The 14,878-nt window shown below is 39.4% G+C and overlaps 1 protein-coding gene across 1 annotated transcript in view; it reads left to right on the top strand.

Moving 5' to 3' along the window:
• Nucleotides 1–14,082, top strand: part of LOC124606633 (sugar transporter SWEET1-like) — a 60,950-nt gene extending 46,868 nt beyond the window's left edge. The window contains exon 6 of the mRNA XM_047138628.1: nt 11,759–14,082. Coding sequence (XP_046994584.1) covers nt 11,759–11,860 — 102 coding nt within the window. The 3' untranslated portion in view covers nt 11,861–14,082. The remainder of the gene's footprint in view (nt 1–11,758) is intronic.
• The last annotated feature ends 796 nt before the right edge of the window (nt 14,083–14,878 follow it).

The raw sequence follows: 14,878 nt of genomic DNA, 5'->3' as shown, positions 1-14,878 counted from the left end.
GGGGGGGGGGGCACTGTGGCGTGCACTCAGTGATTTTTGGCTATTTTCTCTGTCTGTACTGTCATGCAGTTTTAAATTTTTACATGTGTGTTTTATTTAGCTTACTATTGAAGCTAATTATAACAATGTAATGAAAAGGATGGTTGCTACTCACCATGTAGTGGAGATGCGAACCAGTCTGACTCCAGCTGTCAGTCTATAGTCATGTGTGAGTTGAGTTTACAAGTGTGCATATTGTGTGTGTGTGTGTGTGTGTGTGTGTGTGTGTGTGTCTATTTTTGACAAAGGCCTTGTTGGCAAAAAGCTAACTTTCCAACAGTCTTTTTGTTGTGCCATTCTGCAACTCAGCATCTCATCTATATGATGAGCAGCAACTTTCCTTTTCATTATATTACTAAAATGTAAACTTTCACGGCCGGAAATATCATGTCCATTATAATTATCCGGGCTGTTATGCCGTGGTCGGTTGATGAATTCTGTGGTGATTCCCAACGTTTCGTCTCCGACTGCGGGAGACATCTTCAAGGGGGTCCGTAGCTTGATGGAAGGTCCAACACACACACTGGCTCGCTACTGACTGCCGCTAACTTCCGTGTCCGCGCGACCCCGCGCCGCGGCGTGACGTCACGTGTTTTGAAAACGTCAGTGCAATTGGCCGCTGTCCGTCGCCGTCGATCGCCGTTGCCATCACCCGCTAGTGGACGAGTGGTACGCATCTTCTTTAACACCGGCATCCATATACCGTTTAATTTGACGCCCTCCTCCTTTCGGTTGAAATTATTTGGGTGTTTAGCGATTTCGATTGCCTCCCTGTAGAGCCTTTCGTAGTATCCACTCGTTGCCGCTAGTACTTGCATCTCCTCGAAACGAATATTGTGGTTCCCTGGCTGGAAAGCATGCTCCACAACAGCTGATCATTCCGTTTCTCCTCTTCTACAATTTCCCTTGTGCTCTTCCAAACATTTAGAAACAGTTCTTTTGGTGGTACCCACAAAAACATCACCACAGCTGCATGGGATCCTATACACTCCAGATTTTTCCAATGGTTTGCGAGCGTCCTTGGCAGGCCTAAGGTATTCCCGTATCTTCCTGGTGGGCTTGTAAATTACGGTAATAGTCCGCTTCGTCAAGATCCTCCCTATTCTTTCCGTTACATTTTTAACAAACGGCAGGAAAACCTTAGATTTTGCAGTAGCCTGTACGTCAGTACGATTTCTGCGTGGCTGCCTCAACGCACGTTTTATTTCGGCGGACGAATATCCGTTCTTCGTTAGTGCATTGTGGAGATGTTCCATCTCAGCGTCGAGCAACTCAGGTTCACAAATATTTCTAGCTCTGTCCGCTAACGTCTTGATAACACCCCGCTTCTGTTGTGGGTGGTGGTTCGAATCCCGGTGCAAATAACGGTCCGTGTGCGTGGGTTTGCGGTACACTGAGTGGCCCAAACTACCATTTTCGTTTCTAAACACAAGCACATCGAGGAAATGTAGTTTGCCGTCTACCTCCTCCTCCATTGTAAACTGAATTCTTGAGTTTATACTGTTCAGATGTTCGTGGAACCGGCTTAGTTCCTCCCTACCATGTCTCCACAACCCAATCGTGTCATCCACGTATCGGAACCATACATTTGGTTTCTTGCTGGCAGTACCTAAGGCCTGTTCTTCGAATTTCTCCATAAAGAAGTTTGCAATTACGGGACTTACGGGGCTTCCCATAGCCACGCCATCCGTTTGCTCATAAAACTGTTCATTCCACTTGAAGTATGTGGTCGTCAAACAACATTTAAACAGCTCTAAAATATCGGCAGGAAAAATTCGATCCAGCTGTTCCAATACATCATTAAGTGGAACCATGGTAAACAGCGATACCACATCGAAGCTGACCAATATGTCCTCCGGCTGGACCACTATGCCATTCAATCTGCTGATGAAATGTGTCGAATTCTTTATATACGAGTCCGAACGGCCCACATGTGGTTTTAACAGCGTAGTCAAAAACTTGGTTTACGAGTAGGTGGGCGAACCAATGGCACTTAGTATCAGTCTTAATGGAACATTTTCTTTATGAATTTTGGGCAATCCATAAAGCCTCGGTGGTAGCGCAACCGAACTGCAGAGACCTTTCTGTACACTCTCTTGAATGGAGGACTTTTTTATTAACCGTGACACAGTTCTGAGAACGTTGTTATTGGGGTCCTTATTCAGCTTCCTATATGCTTGCGGATCCAGTAGATCCGTAATTTTTCTCTGATAGTCGGCCACATCCATAACCACCGTTGCGCTTCCTTTGTCAGCTGGGAGGACAAAAATACTATCGTCGTCATTCAGGAGTTTTAAAGCTCTTCTCTCGCCCACAGTTATATTACTTTTTGCGGTTTTGCATTGGCTAATATTCTCACTGTTTCTATACGGATTTCTTCAGCTGTTACAGAATCTACACTCCGAATTCCTGCTTCTACATTGGCTATAATTTCTTCCGTGGGCACAAAACGCGGACTAACAGCAAAATTTCCTCCCTTGGCAAGCACAGATGTCTCATTGTCAGATAACGAACGTTTGGACAAATTGATAACGGTCCGGGAAACGTATAAATGCTGAACAGTCTGATTAGGTAGCAAATTATCAAACTTCTTCTTCTGTCTACTAGACGTCGTCAACATACGCTTCCCCATGGTATCATGCAGTAGTCTATCAATTATATCCCAGTCACCGCTGCACAGTTTATTACTGATCGTAATATGGAGAGACATTAACTTACAGTTTGTGCTTGCCAAGTCCCGTCGGGTGTGCTGAATGCGCTCTCGTAGTAAGGCCTCCTCAGTCCGTTTGAAAATGCGTTGTGCCTTTCCCGAATAGAACAGTCGCTTTATCTTCAGAAACTTCAGTATAACGCCGACGGCTCTGCAACGAGACAGGAATGTGAGGGAACACAAAAGCTGCACTCTCTTCTTCTGGAGTCCTTCCAGGCGTCGCACTTCTCTTGACATCTCCTCCCCGTAGAGGCGTCTGATACTAAAATGTAAACTTTCACGGCCGGAAATATCATGTCCATTATAATTATCCGGGCTGTTATGCCGTGGTCGGTTGATGAATTTGTGCCCACGGAAGAAATTATAGCCAATGTAGAAGCAGGAATTCGCAGTGTAGATTCTGTAACAGCTGAAGAAATCCGTATAGAAACAGTGAGAATATTAGCCTATGCAAAACCGCCGAAAAGTAATATAACTGTGGGTGAGAGAAGAGCTTTAAAACTCCTGAATGACGACGATAGTATTTTGGTTCTCCCAGCTGACAAAGGAAGCGCAATGGTGGTTATGGATGTGGCCGACTATCAGAGAAAAATTACGGATCTACTGGATCCGCAAGCATATAGGAAGCTGAATAAGGACCCCACTAACAACGTTCTCAGAACTGTGTCGCGGTTAATAAAAAAGTCCTCCATTCAAGAGAGTGTACAGAAAGGTCTCTGCAGTTCGGTTGCGCTACCACCGAGGCTTTATGGATTGCCCAAAATTCATAAAGAAAATGTTCCGTTAAGACCGATACTAAGTGCCATTGGTTCGCCCACCTACTCGTTAGCCAAGTTTTTGACTACTCTGTTAAAACCACATGTGGGCCGTTCGGACTCATATATAAAGAATTCGACACATTTCACCAGCAGATTGAATGGCATAGTGGTCCAGCCGAAGGACATATTGGTCAGCTTCGATGTGGTATCGCTGTTTACCATGGTTCCACTTAATGATGTATTGGAACAGCTGGATCGAATTTTTCCTGCCGATATTTTAGAGCTGTTTAAGTGTTGTTTGACGACCACATACTTCAAGTGGAATGAAGTCCCGTAATTGCAAACTTCTTTATGGAGAAATTCGAAGAACAGGCCTTAGGTACTGCCAGCAAGAAACCAAATGTATGGTTCCGATACGTGGATGACACGTTTGTGTTGTGGAGACATGGTAGGGAGGAACTAAGCCGGTTCCATGAACATCTGAACAGTATAAACTCAAGAATTCAGTTTACAATGGAGGAGGAGGTAGACGGCAAACTACATTTCCTCGATGTGCTTGTGTTTAGAAATGAAAATGGTAGTTTGGGCCACTCAGTGTACCGCAAACCCACGCACACGGACCATTATTTGCAGCGGGATTCGAACCACCACCCACAACAGAAGCAGGGTGTTATCAAGACGTTAGCAGACAGAGCTAGAAATATTTGTGAACCTGAGTTGCTCGACGCTGAGATGGAACATCTCCACAATGCACTAACGAAGAACGGATATTCGTCCACCGAAATAAAACGTGCGTTGAGGCAGCCACGTAGAAATCATACTGACGTACAGGCTACTGCAAAATCTAAGGTTTTCCTGCCGTTTGTTAAAAATGTAACGGAAAGAATAGGGAGGATCTTGACGAAGCGGACTATTACCGTAATTTACAAGCCCACCAAGAAGATACAGGAATACGTTAGGCCTGCCAAGGACGCTCGCAAACCATTGGAAAAATCTGGAGTGTATAGGATCCCATGCAGCTGTGGTGATGTTTATGTGGGTACCACCAAAAGAACTGTTTCTAAATGTTTGGAAGAGCACAAGGGAAATTGTAGAAGAGGAGAAACGGAACAATCAGCTGTTGCGGAGCATGCTTTCTAGCCAGGAAACCACAATATTCGTTTCGAGGAGACGCAAGTACTAGCGGCCACGAGCGGATACTACGAAAGGCTCTACAGGGAGGCAATTGAAATTGCTAAACACCCAAATAATTTCAACCGAAAGGAGGAGGGCGTCAAATTAAACGGTATATGGATGCCGGTGTTAAAGAAGATGTGTACCACTCGTCCACTAGCGGGTGATGGCAACGGCGATCGATGGCGACAGACAGCGGCCAATTGCACTGACGTTTTCAAAACTCGTGACGTCACGCCGCGGCGCGGGGTCGCGCGGACACGGAAGTTAGCGGCAGTCAGTAGCGAGCCATTGTGTGTGTGTGTGTGTTGGACCTTCCATCAAGCTACGGACCCCCTTGAAGATGTCTCCCGCAGTCGGAGACGAAACATTGGGAATCACCACAGATTTCATTATATTGTTACATTCCAGCCTGGACATTCCATCATTTGCTTAAGCTAATTAGATGTATAGTCCTTATAGTCTTCATGACTTTCTGACCCCATTTTTGTCACACTGACTGTGGTGATGCTTCTTGGTGTACCCTTCAGTGACTGGCTACAGGTTTTAGTTCCTTGTTTTATCTCGCTTTTAACCATCTAACTTAAGCTACTGTCATGTAAAGTTTCGGCCATGATGATAAGGTCACCACAGACCCAGGAGTTGACAATTCTCCTTTCCTCATTTCACATAATTTTACATGAATTTCCTATAAGACTAGGGAGTGATAACCAGGCTGATTAGTCCCTTTAAACCCAAAATCAAATGGCTCTGAGCACTATGCGACTTAACTTCTGAGGTCATCAGTCGCCTAGAACTTAGAACTAATTAAACCTAACTAACCTAAGGACATCACACACATCCATGCCCGAGGCAGGATTCGAACCTGCGACCGTAGCGGTCACGCGGTTCCAGACTGAAGCGCCTTTAACCGCACGGCCACACCGGCCGGCAAACCCAAAATCGTCATCATTTGTAGGCTTCTGGCTGTTGGTGCTTGATGGTTTGTCCATTTGACATTTCAATGCCTTCCTTTTTTGAGACTTTGCCCTTCTTTAAGGCCAGTGTGGTGCACTTGTTTAAGCTGAATTCGATGCTGATGTCATTACTGAAGATGTGGAGTGTGAAGTCAGAGACTGGATTTCATTTTCAGTTTTTCCACTGAGCTTCAGGTGATCCACGCCCACGGGTGAGATTTTCTGAGAATTTCTTGCTGTTCGACAGCCCAGTTTGGTTTCTGTAAGGTGGGTGTCAGTGGAATCAAGGTAGTGATGAACAACAATGGGGACAATGAGTCTCAGGGGAATATGCCTCTCTCGATGTTGACTAGTCCATAACTTTATTTTTCAACAAGTAGTTCTGTTTTCCAGTGTTCCATTTTCTGTGATGTTCCTGATGATGCTGACTCTGGTGGTTTCCAGGCAATTTATGATCCAACAGTGTGGCAGTGAGCCAAAGACTTTTTTTAGTTAATCTAGGTTATATTCAGATTTATTTTCTAGTGTTTGCAGTTTTATAGAATCATATTGTCAGTCAGAAATTGGTGTTTTGTACCGCTGCCTACTCGCTTGTTATCTTTTTGCTCTGCTTATAAGATGTCGTATTCTTCCAGAAAGTCCTCAATTTTGTCAGCTATAATGCCTGTCAGCAACTTGAACATGGTGGACAAATGTGTTACTGGCCTGTAATATTGAGGTGTTGCTGCTTTAGCTGGGTTCTTCTGTATAAAATGAGTTTTTCTAATTATTAGTTATTCACTGATGTTTCCCATCTGCAATACTGTGTTAGTGTTCAACTATTCTCACTTGGAGTCTAGTTAGGTATTAGAGTCAAAGCTGTTTAGCTGATCGGTGCCAGGGATGTCCAATTTATTACTGTCTTTGCTCTTCTCAATAGTTTCAGATGTTGCATTCAGTTTCAAAGTCCTTATTCACCCACAAATAGTGTAGTACTTCTTTTTAGTTTCTGAGAAAGCTTTCCAGAACTGGGTTGTTGCCTCTTTTCTCGTTTTTCAACTTTAAGTTGGCTTGCTGATTTAGGCTGTGGTAGAACTGCCTCTTATTAGATTGAAAAGTTTGGTTTTTCCATGTACTGGATGATCGCAGTCTTGTATCTTTTGATTTTCCAGCTGTCACAGTTATTTGTAGCTTGAAAATTTCTCATATTTAACCAATACATTATGAGATACTCTTTGGTCTTCCGGTTATTCAGGTTATGCTCTCTCCTGTTGTTGAAGTTGGTTGCATTATTATTATTATTATTATTATTATTATTATTTCTTTCTTTTCTCAGATGTTATGTCTGGTCAAAAATGGAAAGTGATGCGGACCTTGATCAAGCATGACTTCGTTTTAACTTTTAGGAACTTTCGGGTAATTGAACATGTATCAATAATTACGGATTTCTGTAGTTGTATATATAAGTTTGGATGCAGCTGTATTGCATTGATGTACTGGTGGATATTGTGTGCTTTGACTCCTGTAGTTGATAGTATAATTGGTATAATGTCAACTTTATCCTGATGCCACATGTCCTTGACTTCCTCAGCCAGTTGGATGTATTTTTCAATTTTTTCTCCTGTTTTCTTTTGTATATTTGTTGTATCGGGTATGGATATTTTGATTAGTTGTGTTAATTTCTTCTTTTTATTGGTGAGTATGATGTCAGGTTTGTTATGTGGTGGTGTTTTATCTGTTATAATGGTTCTGTTCCAGTGTAATTTGTATTCATCATTCTCCAGTACATTTTGTGGTGCATACTTGTATGTGGGAACATGTTGTTTTATTAGTTTATGTTGTATGGCAAGTTGTTGATGTATTATTTTTTGCTACATTGTCATGTCTTCTGGTGTATTCTGTATTTGCTAGTATTGTACACCCGCCTGTGATGTGATCTACTGTTTCTATTTGTTGTTTGCAAAGTCTGCATTTGTCTGTTGTGGTATTGGGATCTTTAATAATATGCTTGCTGTAATACCTGGTGTTTATTGTTTGATCCTGTATTGCAATCATGAATCCTTCTGTCTCACTGCATATATTGCCTTTTCTTAGCCATGTGTTGGATGCGTCTTCATCGATGTGTGGCTGTGTTAGATGATACGGGTGCTTGCCATGTAGTGTTTTTTTTTTCCAATTTACTTTCTTTGTATCTGTTGATGTTATGTGATCTAAAGGGTTGTAGAAGTGGTTATGAAGTTGCAGTGGTGTAGCCAATGTATTTATATGAGTGATTGCTTTGTGTATTTTGCTTCTTTCTGCTCGTTCTAGAAAGAATTTTCTTAAATTGTCTACCTGTTCATAATGTAGGTTTTTTTATGTCGATAAATTCCCTTTATTATTATTATTATTATTATTATTATTATTAGTCGTAAAGCTCCCAACATGGAAGACGCTAAGTAAAGATGGTTCACTTCTGGGGCTTCTTATTCTTCTTGTTTGCCCACCAGGTCTTCATTCTTTGCAAGAATTCAGCTTTTCTTTCTTCGCTCCATTTTGTTCCAGTTCTCGGCGCTTTTGTCTCTGGTTTGACCTCCCATTTGTCAACTTTAAGTTTGAAATTGTTTCTTTTGTTCATGTCTTCAGTAGTAATGTTGGCTAATTCCAGATCTTTCTTTACATTTTTGATCCATTCTCCTCCATTAACAAGGGATGCTACGTATCTTACTATTTTTTTTGTAAGTCTGTGATCGGGAAGTCTCATTATGTGGCCATAGAATTTTAGACGCCTCTTCCTCATGTCTATCTCTATGTTAGAATATTATTCAATTTTAGAATTTTTCTGTAATCTATACCCCTCTTTGGTCCATCTTGGTCCCAGAATTTTCCTAATGATTTTCCTTTCCTCTTTCTTCAGGTTTTCCATATCTGTTTTCCTTTTAAGTGTCAAGGTTTCACTGGCATATAGCATTATTGGTTTAATTACCGACTTATAATGTTTAATTTTTGTATTTATAGATAGACATTTTATATTGTAAATGTTTTGGACCAGCCCTAGACCCCTACGAGCTTTTAATATTCTTTCTTGTTGTGAGTATTTTTCAGAAATTATCTCTCCTAAATATTTAAAGTATGGTACCCTCTTAATTTCTCCATATTTGGTTTGTAACTTAGAAATTTCTGTATTTGTTATTGTAAACACCGTTTTCTCAAAAGATATTTGTAGGCCAACTTTTCCTGCACACTCTTTTAAGGTTTCTATCTGTTTGACTGCCATTTCACTAGAATCTGCCATTATTGCAAGATCGTCTGCGTAGGCTAAGTAGGGGATTTGTAGGTCATCTTTTTTGGTTCCCAGTGATATTGGTTTCCAGTACTTTTCTTTTTTGAGTTCTTTTTCCCATTCTGCCATGACTCTATCCAGAACTAAGTTAAATAACAGAGGTGATAATCCATCACCTTGTCTAACCCCAGTTTTGATCTCAAATGATTTTGAAAGTTTTCCCATGAATTTCACTTTGCATTTTGTATTTGTTAATGTCTGCTCTATGATGTTCCGTGTCTTCTTATCCAGTCCTTGTTCTTCAAGAATTTTAAATAGTGTGGGTCTGTGAATTGAATCATATGCCTTTTTAAAGTCGACAAAGACATATACTGTAGGCTTCCTTCGCATTTGTCTCATCCTTGTAATCAATTTCAAGTTTAAAATTTGTTCTGGACATGATCTGCTTGGTCTGAAACCAGCTTGGAAATCTGAGATTTTGGGTTCTAGCAGTTTTTGTGTTCTTTCAAGAAGACAAGCTGATAATATCTTGTATGTGACGGCAAGTAAGGAGATTCCTCTATAGTTGTTCACATCCGATTTATCCCCTTTTTTATGTAACGGATGTATTAGGGCACATTTCCAATCTTCTGGTATTTCTTCAGTAACCCATATGTTTTGAATAATTTTAACTAGCTCATTTCTTGAGTTAGACCCTAGACGTTTGAGAAATTCGGCTACAATTCCATCTTCTCCTGATGCTTTGTTATTTTTGAGTTTGTTTATGTGTTTGATAATTTCTTCTTCAGTTGGCGGTACAGAGTCTTGCTGTTGCGGGGCTTTAGTGCTGGATATTGGAAGAGCTTCTGTTGGTTCTGGACAGTTTAGTAGCGTTTCAAAATATTTGGCTAATTCTTCACAGTTTTCTTCGTCGCTTAGTGCCAGATTCCCATCTGATTTCCGAAAACAGACATTTTGAGGGATATACCCTTTAATTTGGTTTGCAAAAGTTTTGTAGAATCCATGCGTATTATAATTTTTAAAATCTGCTTCTATTGATTCCAGTTGCTGAGTTACATACTTTCTCTTCTCTTGTCTAATAAGTTTATTTGAAAGTTTCCGTGTTTCTAAAAAGTTTTGAAGAGTTTTCTCATTTTTATTTGAACTGTACTTCGCAAAGGCTTCTGTACGAACTTGAATTGCCTTTTCGCATTCCATATTCCACCATGGATGTTTGTGCTTCTTCTTCAGTGGTATTTGCTCCTTCGCTATTTTTGTGATTTTCTCCTTGAATGTTTCCCAGTTGTTTGCGGGAGAATTTTCCCATTTTTTAATTGTTTCTGATTCTGTTAGTTTTTGTAGGTCAAATTTTGGGATTGCTGGTGGAATTCTTGGTGTTTTCCTTCTTGGGGTGAATTGGACCCGAACTCTTGTGAGATAATGATCTGAGTCAATATTTGCAACTCTCCTAACCTGGATATCTCTGATCTCTTTTTGGAAGTTATATGAGATGGCCACATGGTCAATTTGAAATTCTCCCAATTGGCTTATAGGGGATCTCCAGGTCTTCTGTTTTCTTGGTTTCTTATTGAACGACGTTGAGCTGATTTTCATGTTGAATTGTTGACAAAGTTGGATTAGTCGCATGCCATTTTTGTTGGTCAATTTGTGTGCTGGGTATAGCCCAAACGTCTTCCTGTATTTCTTTTCTCTGCCAATCTGTGCATTGAAATCTCCAAGAAGTATTTTGACATCATTCCTCGGTATCTTTGACATTTCAAGTTCTAATCGTTCCCAAAATTTATCCACATTGTCTAGGTCCTTTCTATTGTCAACGTTGCAGGGTGCGTGAACATTAATTAGGGTGTAATATTTATTCTTGTGTTTCAACCTAAGAAACATTAGTCTATTGCTAATAGTTTTTACAGATTTTACAAATTTAACTGAGGATTTTTCGACCATAAAGGCCATACCAAGCATGTTTGCCCCTTTACCAATTTTTCTGTCCGTTCCACTTTTGAAAATTCTGAAGCCATTGTAGTCAGTGATTTGATTATCAGGAAATCTGGTCTCTTGTACTGCTAGGATTTGGATTTTCAGCTTCTTTAATTCTTCTGTTAATGTGTATAATTTTCCGGTTTGTATTAGTGTCCGTATGTTTACTGTTCCAATGTAATCATTTTTGGGAAGTTTTCCAGAGTGCTCCGATCCACTCACAAGTCGTGTAGGTCCGGTCTCCCCAGAATCGGATAGACCGGTTGCCACCTTTCTGCTAGGTGGGTGGATTTCACCACCTGGGGTACTTTTGTTATTACATACACGAACCATGATTTTACTTGTAATTGTATTTTGGTCTGACATGTGCCAGTTGGTAGGATCAAGGTTGTGGAGCCTTGAAACACAAATCAGCCGCCACTAACATGTGGAACAGACGCTGTCGGGAAACCGCCACTGACATGTGGAACCGTCGTGCCCTAGTTTGCTAGTTTTGGTCCACCCCGGGTATTTTATTTCCCCGGTACCCACCATATCTGGTGAGCATTCCCCTATCCGCCACCTGGGAAGGCGCCTGGTAGGAGACTAGCAACTCCCCCAGGCATCCCCTTTATTATTATTATTCATTTTCTTAAAATATATTATCATACATTTCACCACAGCTGCCCAGGTGTATTTTACTTTCCTGCTTGTAATGTAATGTTTAGTTTCCATTTGCAAATTATTTCTTAACAAGTAATTCTTATCTGAATCACCACCCTCCTGCTCCATGGCTAAAAGAGACTGCTTTGTGTGTTCATTCCCCCCACCCTCCCGCCAGTAAGTTGGTACTCCTTGTGTAACAGAGATATTTTATAATTTGTTGTTTAGTTGAAGTGCCATTTGTTAATTTTTATGTTCCGTTTAGTTGCAGAATGCAGTTGCTCTCGTATTGAGTGCCATTCAGCTGTCACTCTTTGTGATTTATCCAAGTAAACCAAAAGAAAAAGAAGAAAAGAAGAAAGATTAATGCAGATGTGTTTCTAGAGTTAGCAAATTTTTATTACATATGTATACATTATGTACATATAGTTTTAATATATGGAACTGTTGGCAAGTAGATTCCAAACTGTAAAGTATGTTCATTACTTGTTTGGTAAGTTTTAGATTATTTATTGCAATAAAACTGTTAACGTATTTCCGAATCTTGGTCAGAAACAGAAACACAGATGTTGGGCATATCTCTCTCTCCTAGAACTTTTCAGTGTACAATTCACACTGTATCAATGTATAATTGTGTGTTATTTATTGTCACCCATTTAAATAATCACTTACATTAAGAAGAGTTTGTGGCAGTTTTACAAATGTGAATATCGAATTCCTGCTCAAAAGAAAAGGAGTACGAAATAATAGAAAAGGAAAAATTCTGTGGAGAAATTTCACATGGGCACAGCTTACCTTCAGGAAGTGCAACTCCCAATACAGCCAACAGACACACAGAAATAGAAAATGACAGTCATCCCATTTCACAAATTCGTTCTTCAGGGCAGAAAAGAGAGAATAAATGGAGGACATGGGAATGTGTGAAAGTAGGTTATGTGTTACACATAATGGGAAGCACCAATATATATTGTGTGTGTTCTGTTGGCTGTGCTGAGAGTTAACAACTTGATTGGATAGCCTATCTGCGAACTGAATTATTATAAAAGTCCTGCAGTACACAAGACAGTTTGTGTTTACTCATAATAATGCAGTGAATCAATGATTTCCAGATGAGTATTAATTACCTAGACCAGTATTCTTTCTTTCTTAAAAAAGTGTGTGTGTGTGTGTGTGTGTGTGTGTGTGTGTGTGTGTGTGTGTCCTGGCAGTTACTCCTGCATGCTGTTTTCCTTTCTTCAAATAGATCTTCTCACATTCAATTTGTGGATACTTCATTATTTATACAAATCACATGGAAAAATCAGAATGTATTTGGACTCAAATAATAAATTTGTGGGGACAGGACTGTGACAACTAATTAGTGTTTGCTGTCGGAAGAATAATTTTGATATGAAAAATATATTATTTTAAAATGTGAAGTATTGTTCCATGGTGTCACAGTTCAGTTAAAATAATTTTGTGAAAAGCCAGAGAGTGTGGAATAGTACATCCATTTTCCATTGTCTTTCTCATGTGGTCATGATGTTGGCATACATGCAACTATCAATGTGCAAGTACATTAATGTGTATCATGTCACCTAATAATAGTTCTTTTCTCCACTCCCACCACTTACTTGGAATTTGAGTCACTTTACCATCTTTGAGGTATAAAATGTGAAAATTACTGCTATAAATTGTAGTATTCAGGTGTTTATCATGTCCATGTTATCAAATCAGTATGTAACATCATTTTTAAAGTGCATGAAAATAGAGATACATTCTATTTTTATGACAGTGTGGAAGATGGAGCTTCCAGGCTTGAAATTCACCCAAACAGCTCTGATATTGATGAATTAAAAGTATCACCTTTGTGTTGTGGATGGAAGGCTGTGTTCCTCTGAGTTATTTTAGAAATAATAAACAAAGCAAATAAAATTATATTTGTCATAATTAACAGTAACATCTTATTAGAAACCGTGACGTGCCATATAGAAGATATCTGAGAATAGGAGATAGAAAGGTCATCTTATTTCAATGACAGTAGAGAAAATATATCTCGTACCATATTTAGAACAAGGCATCCAGTAGTGTCAATGTATCTTGATTTAATCATTAGCACAAAGTATGACTTTATGCTGGCAATTACTACTACTACTACTACTACTACTACTTTAGGTGATATCTGTGGTGTTTATCTGATTCCACATTATTTCAGTTCAGATTTTTCTTCCAGTGCAGTTTAATCCAATATCTGAAAAGTGTGTGCCTTTTGCACATTTAGTGCTAGTAAGAAATTTTTTTTATGTGAGTTATTTATATCTCTCAAATTTTGTAAATTATAACAACTATCACTTTTAACCAGTGCTGTGGGTCATATTGAATATTTATAAAAATAAGACACCATTTCACATGAAGTTGAGAAAAACAGTTTTGTACAGCATAGAACAAAACACGCAACTTTATCTTTTTAGAAAATATGTGAACATTTTGCAGGTTCATATTATTCATAATAAATTCATACATGAACTGTTAAGACATTCCACAGAAATTTTATATGATTGTTATGCTAGGAAATTTTACTATATTTTGTAATATCTTTTGTACAAGGTAAAATATTTGCAATAAACATGTAATTTTGCAAAAAAATTACTGTTTTTTTACGGTACTTCAGTTTGGTCCACTGTCTGGAAGCAGTGGTGGATCATTTTTCCTCTTATTTTTGTTTCTGTTTATACTAAGGATTTGAACTGCAGCAAATCATTTTACCTGTTGATATTTAATTCCTATTCAAAATACTGAAGTGAGGTGTAATATTTTAGCACTTCAAAAGTCAAAATAATCTTTTTTACCATAGGTTGTGATAAAAACAGACCGAATTGTGCCTGAAAATCACTTATTTTACATTTTCCCATGGCCCTATGCATTGTCTGTTGACTTTATTTTAATTTTGTGTGTGTGTGTGTGTGTCTTTTTTCCCTTCCAGTGGCGTTTATGAATTGTTCTTGTAATAAACCCTCTTGCAACATTTTTTCAGAACATGTACAGGAACGATGTACTTTCTTATATTCTGAGATTTACACATTCTGCTTGGTTTTGAACTGGTGATATGTAATTGTCCTCTGAAGCAAATCCACTTCATCTCCCCCAATTCAGCAAGGGTTCTGTAGATTGTCTGCTTAATGGACCAAGTAGAGAAGCTTGTTCAGAACACACTGTCCTTCCTCCAGAAGCAGGATAAAGAAGAATTATTCTGATGGCTATCAGGATCTATTAGAACCCATGTTAAGAAGTTGGTGTATATGGCAGTCAAGCATCCTTGTGAGGTAACCACTGACGATATGCACCCACCAAGGATAAATGGCAAAGTGTGTGATTAAAATTGCAGCAGACTAAGCCCTTCTTTGGT

This window comes from Schistocerca americana, chromosome 3 (genome assembly GCF_021461395.2).
Source record: "Schistocerca americana isolate TAMUIC-IGC-003095 chromosome 3, iqSchAmer2.1, whole genome shotgun sequence".
In the NCBI taxonomy this organism is placed as follows: domain Eukaryota; kingdom Metazoa; phylum Arthropoda; class Insecta; order Orthoptera; family Acrididae; genus Schistocerca; species Schistocerca americana.
Note: the sequence above shows the minus strand (reverse complement) of the source record. Positions and strands in the feature narration are given on the sequence as shown.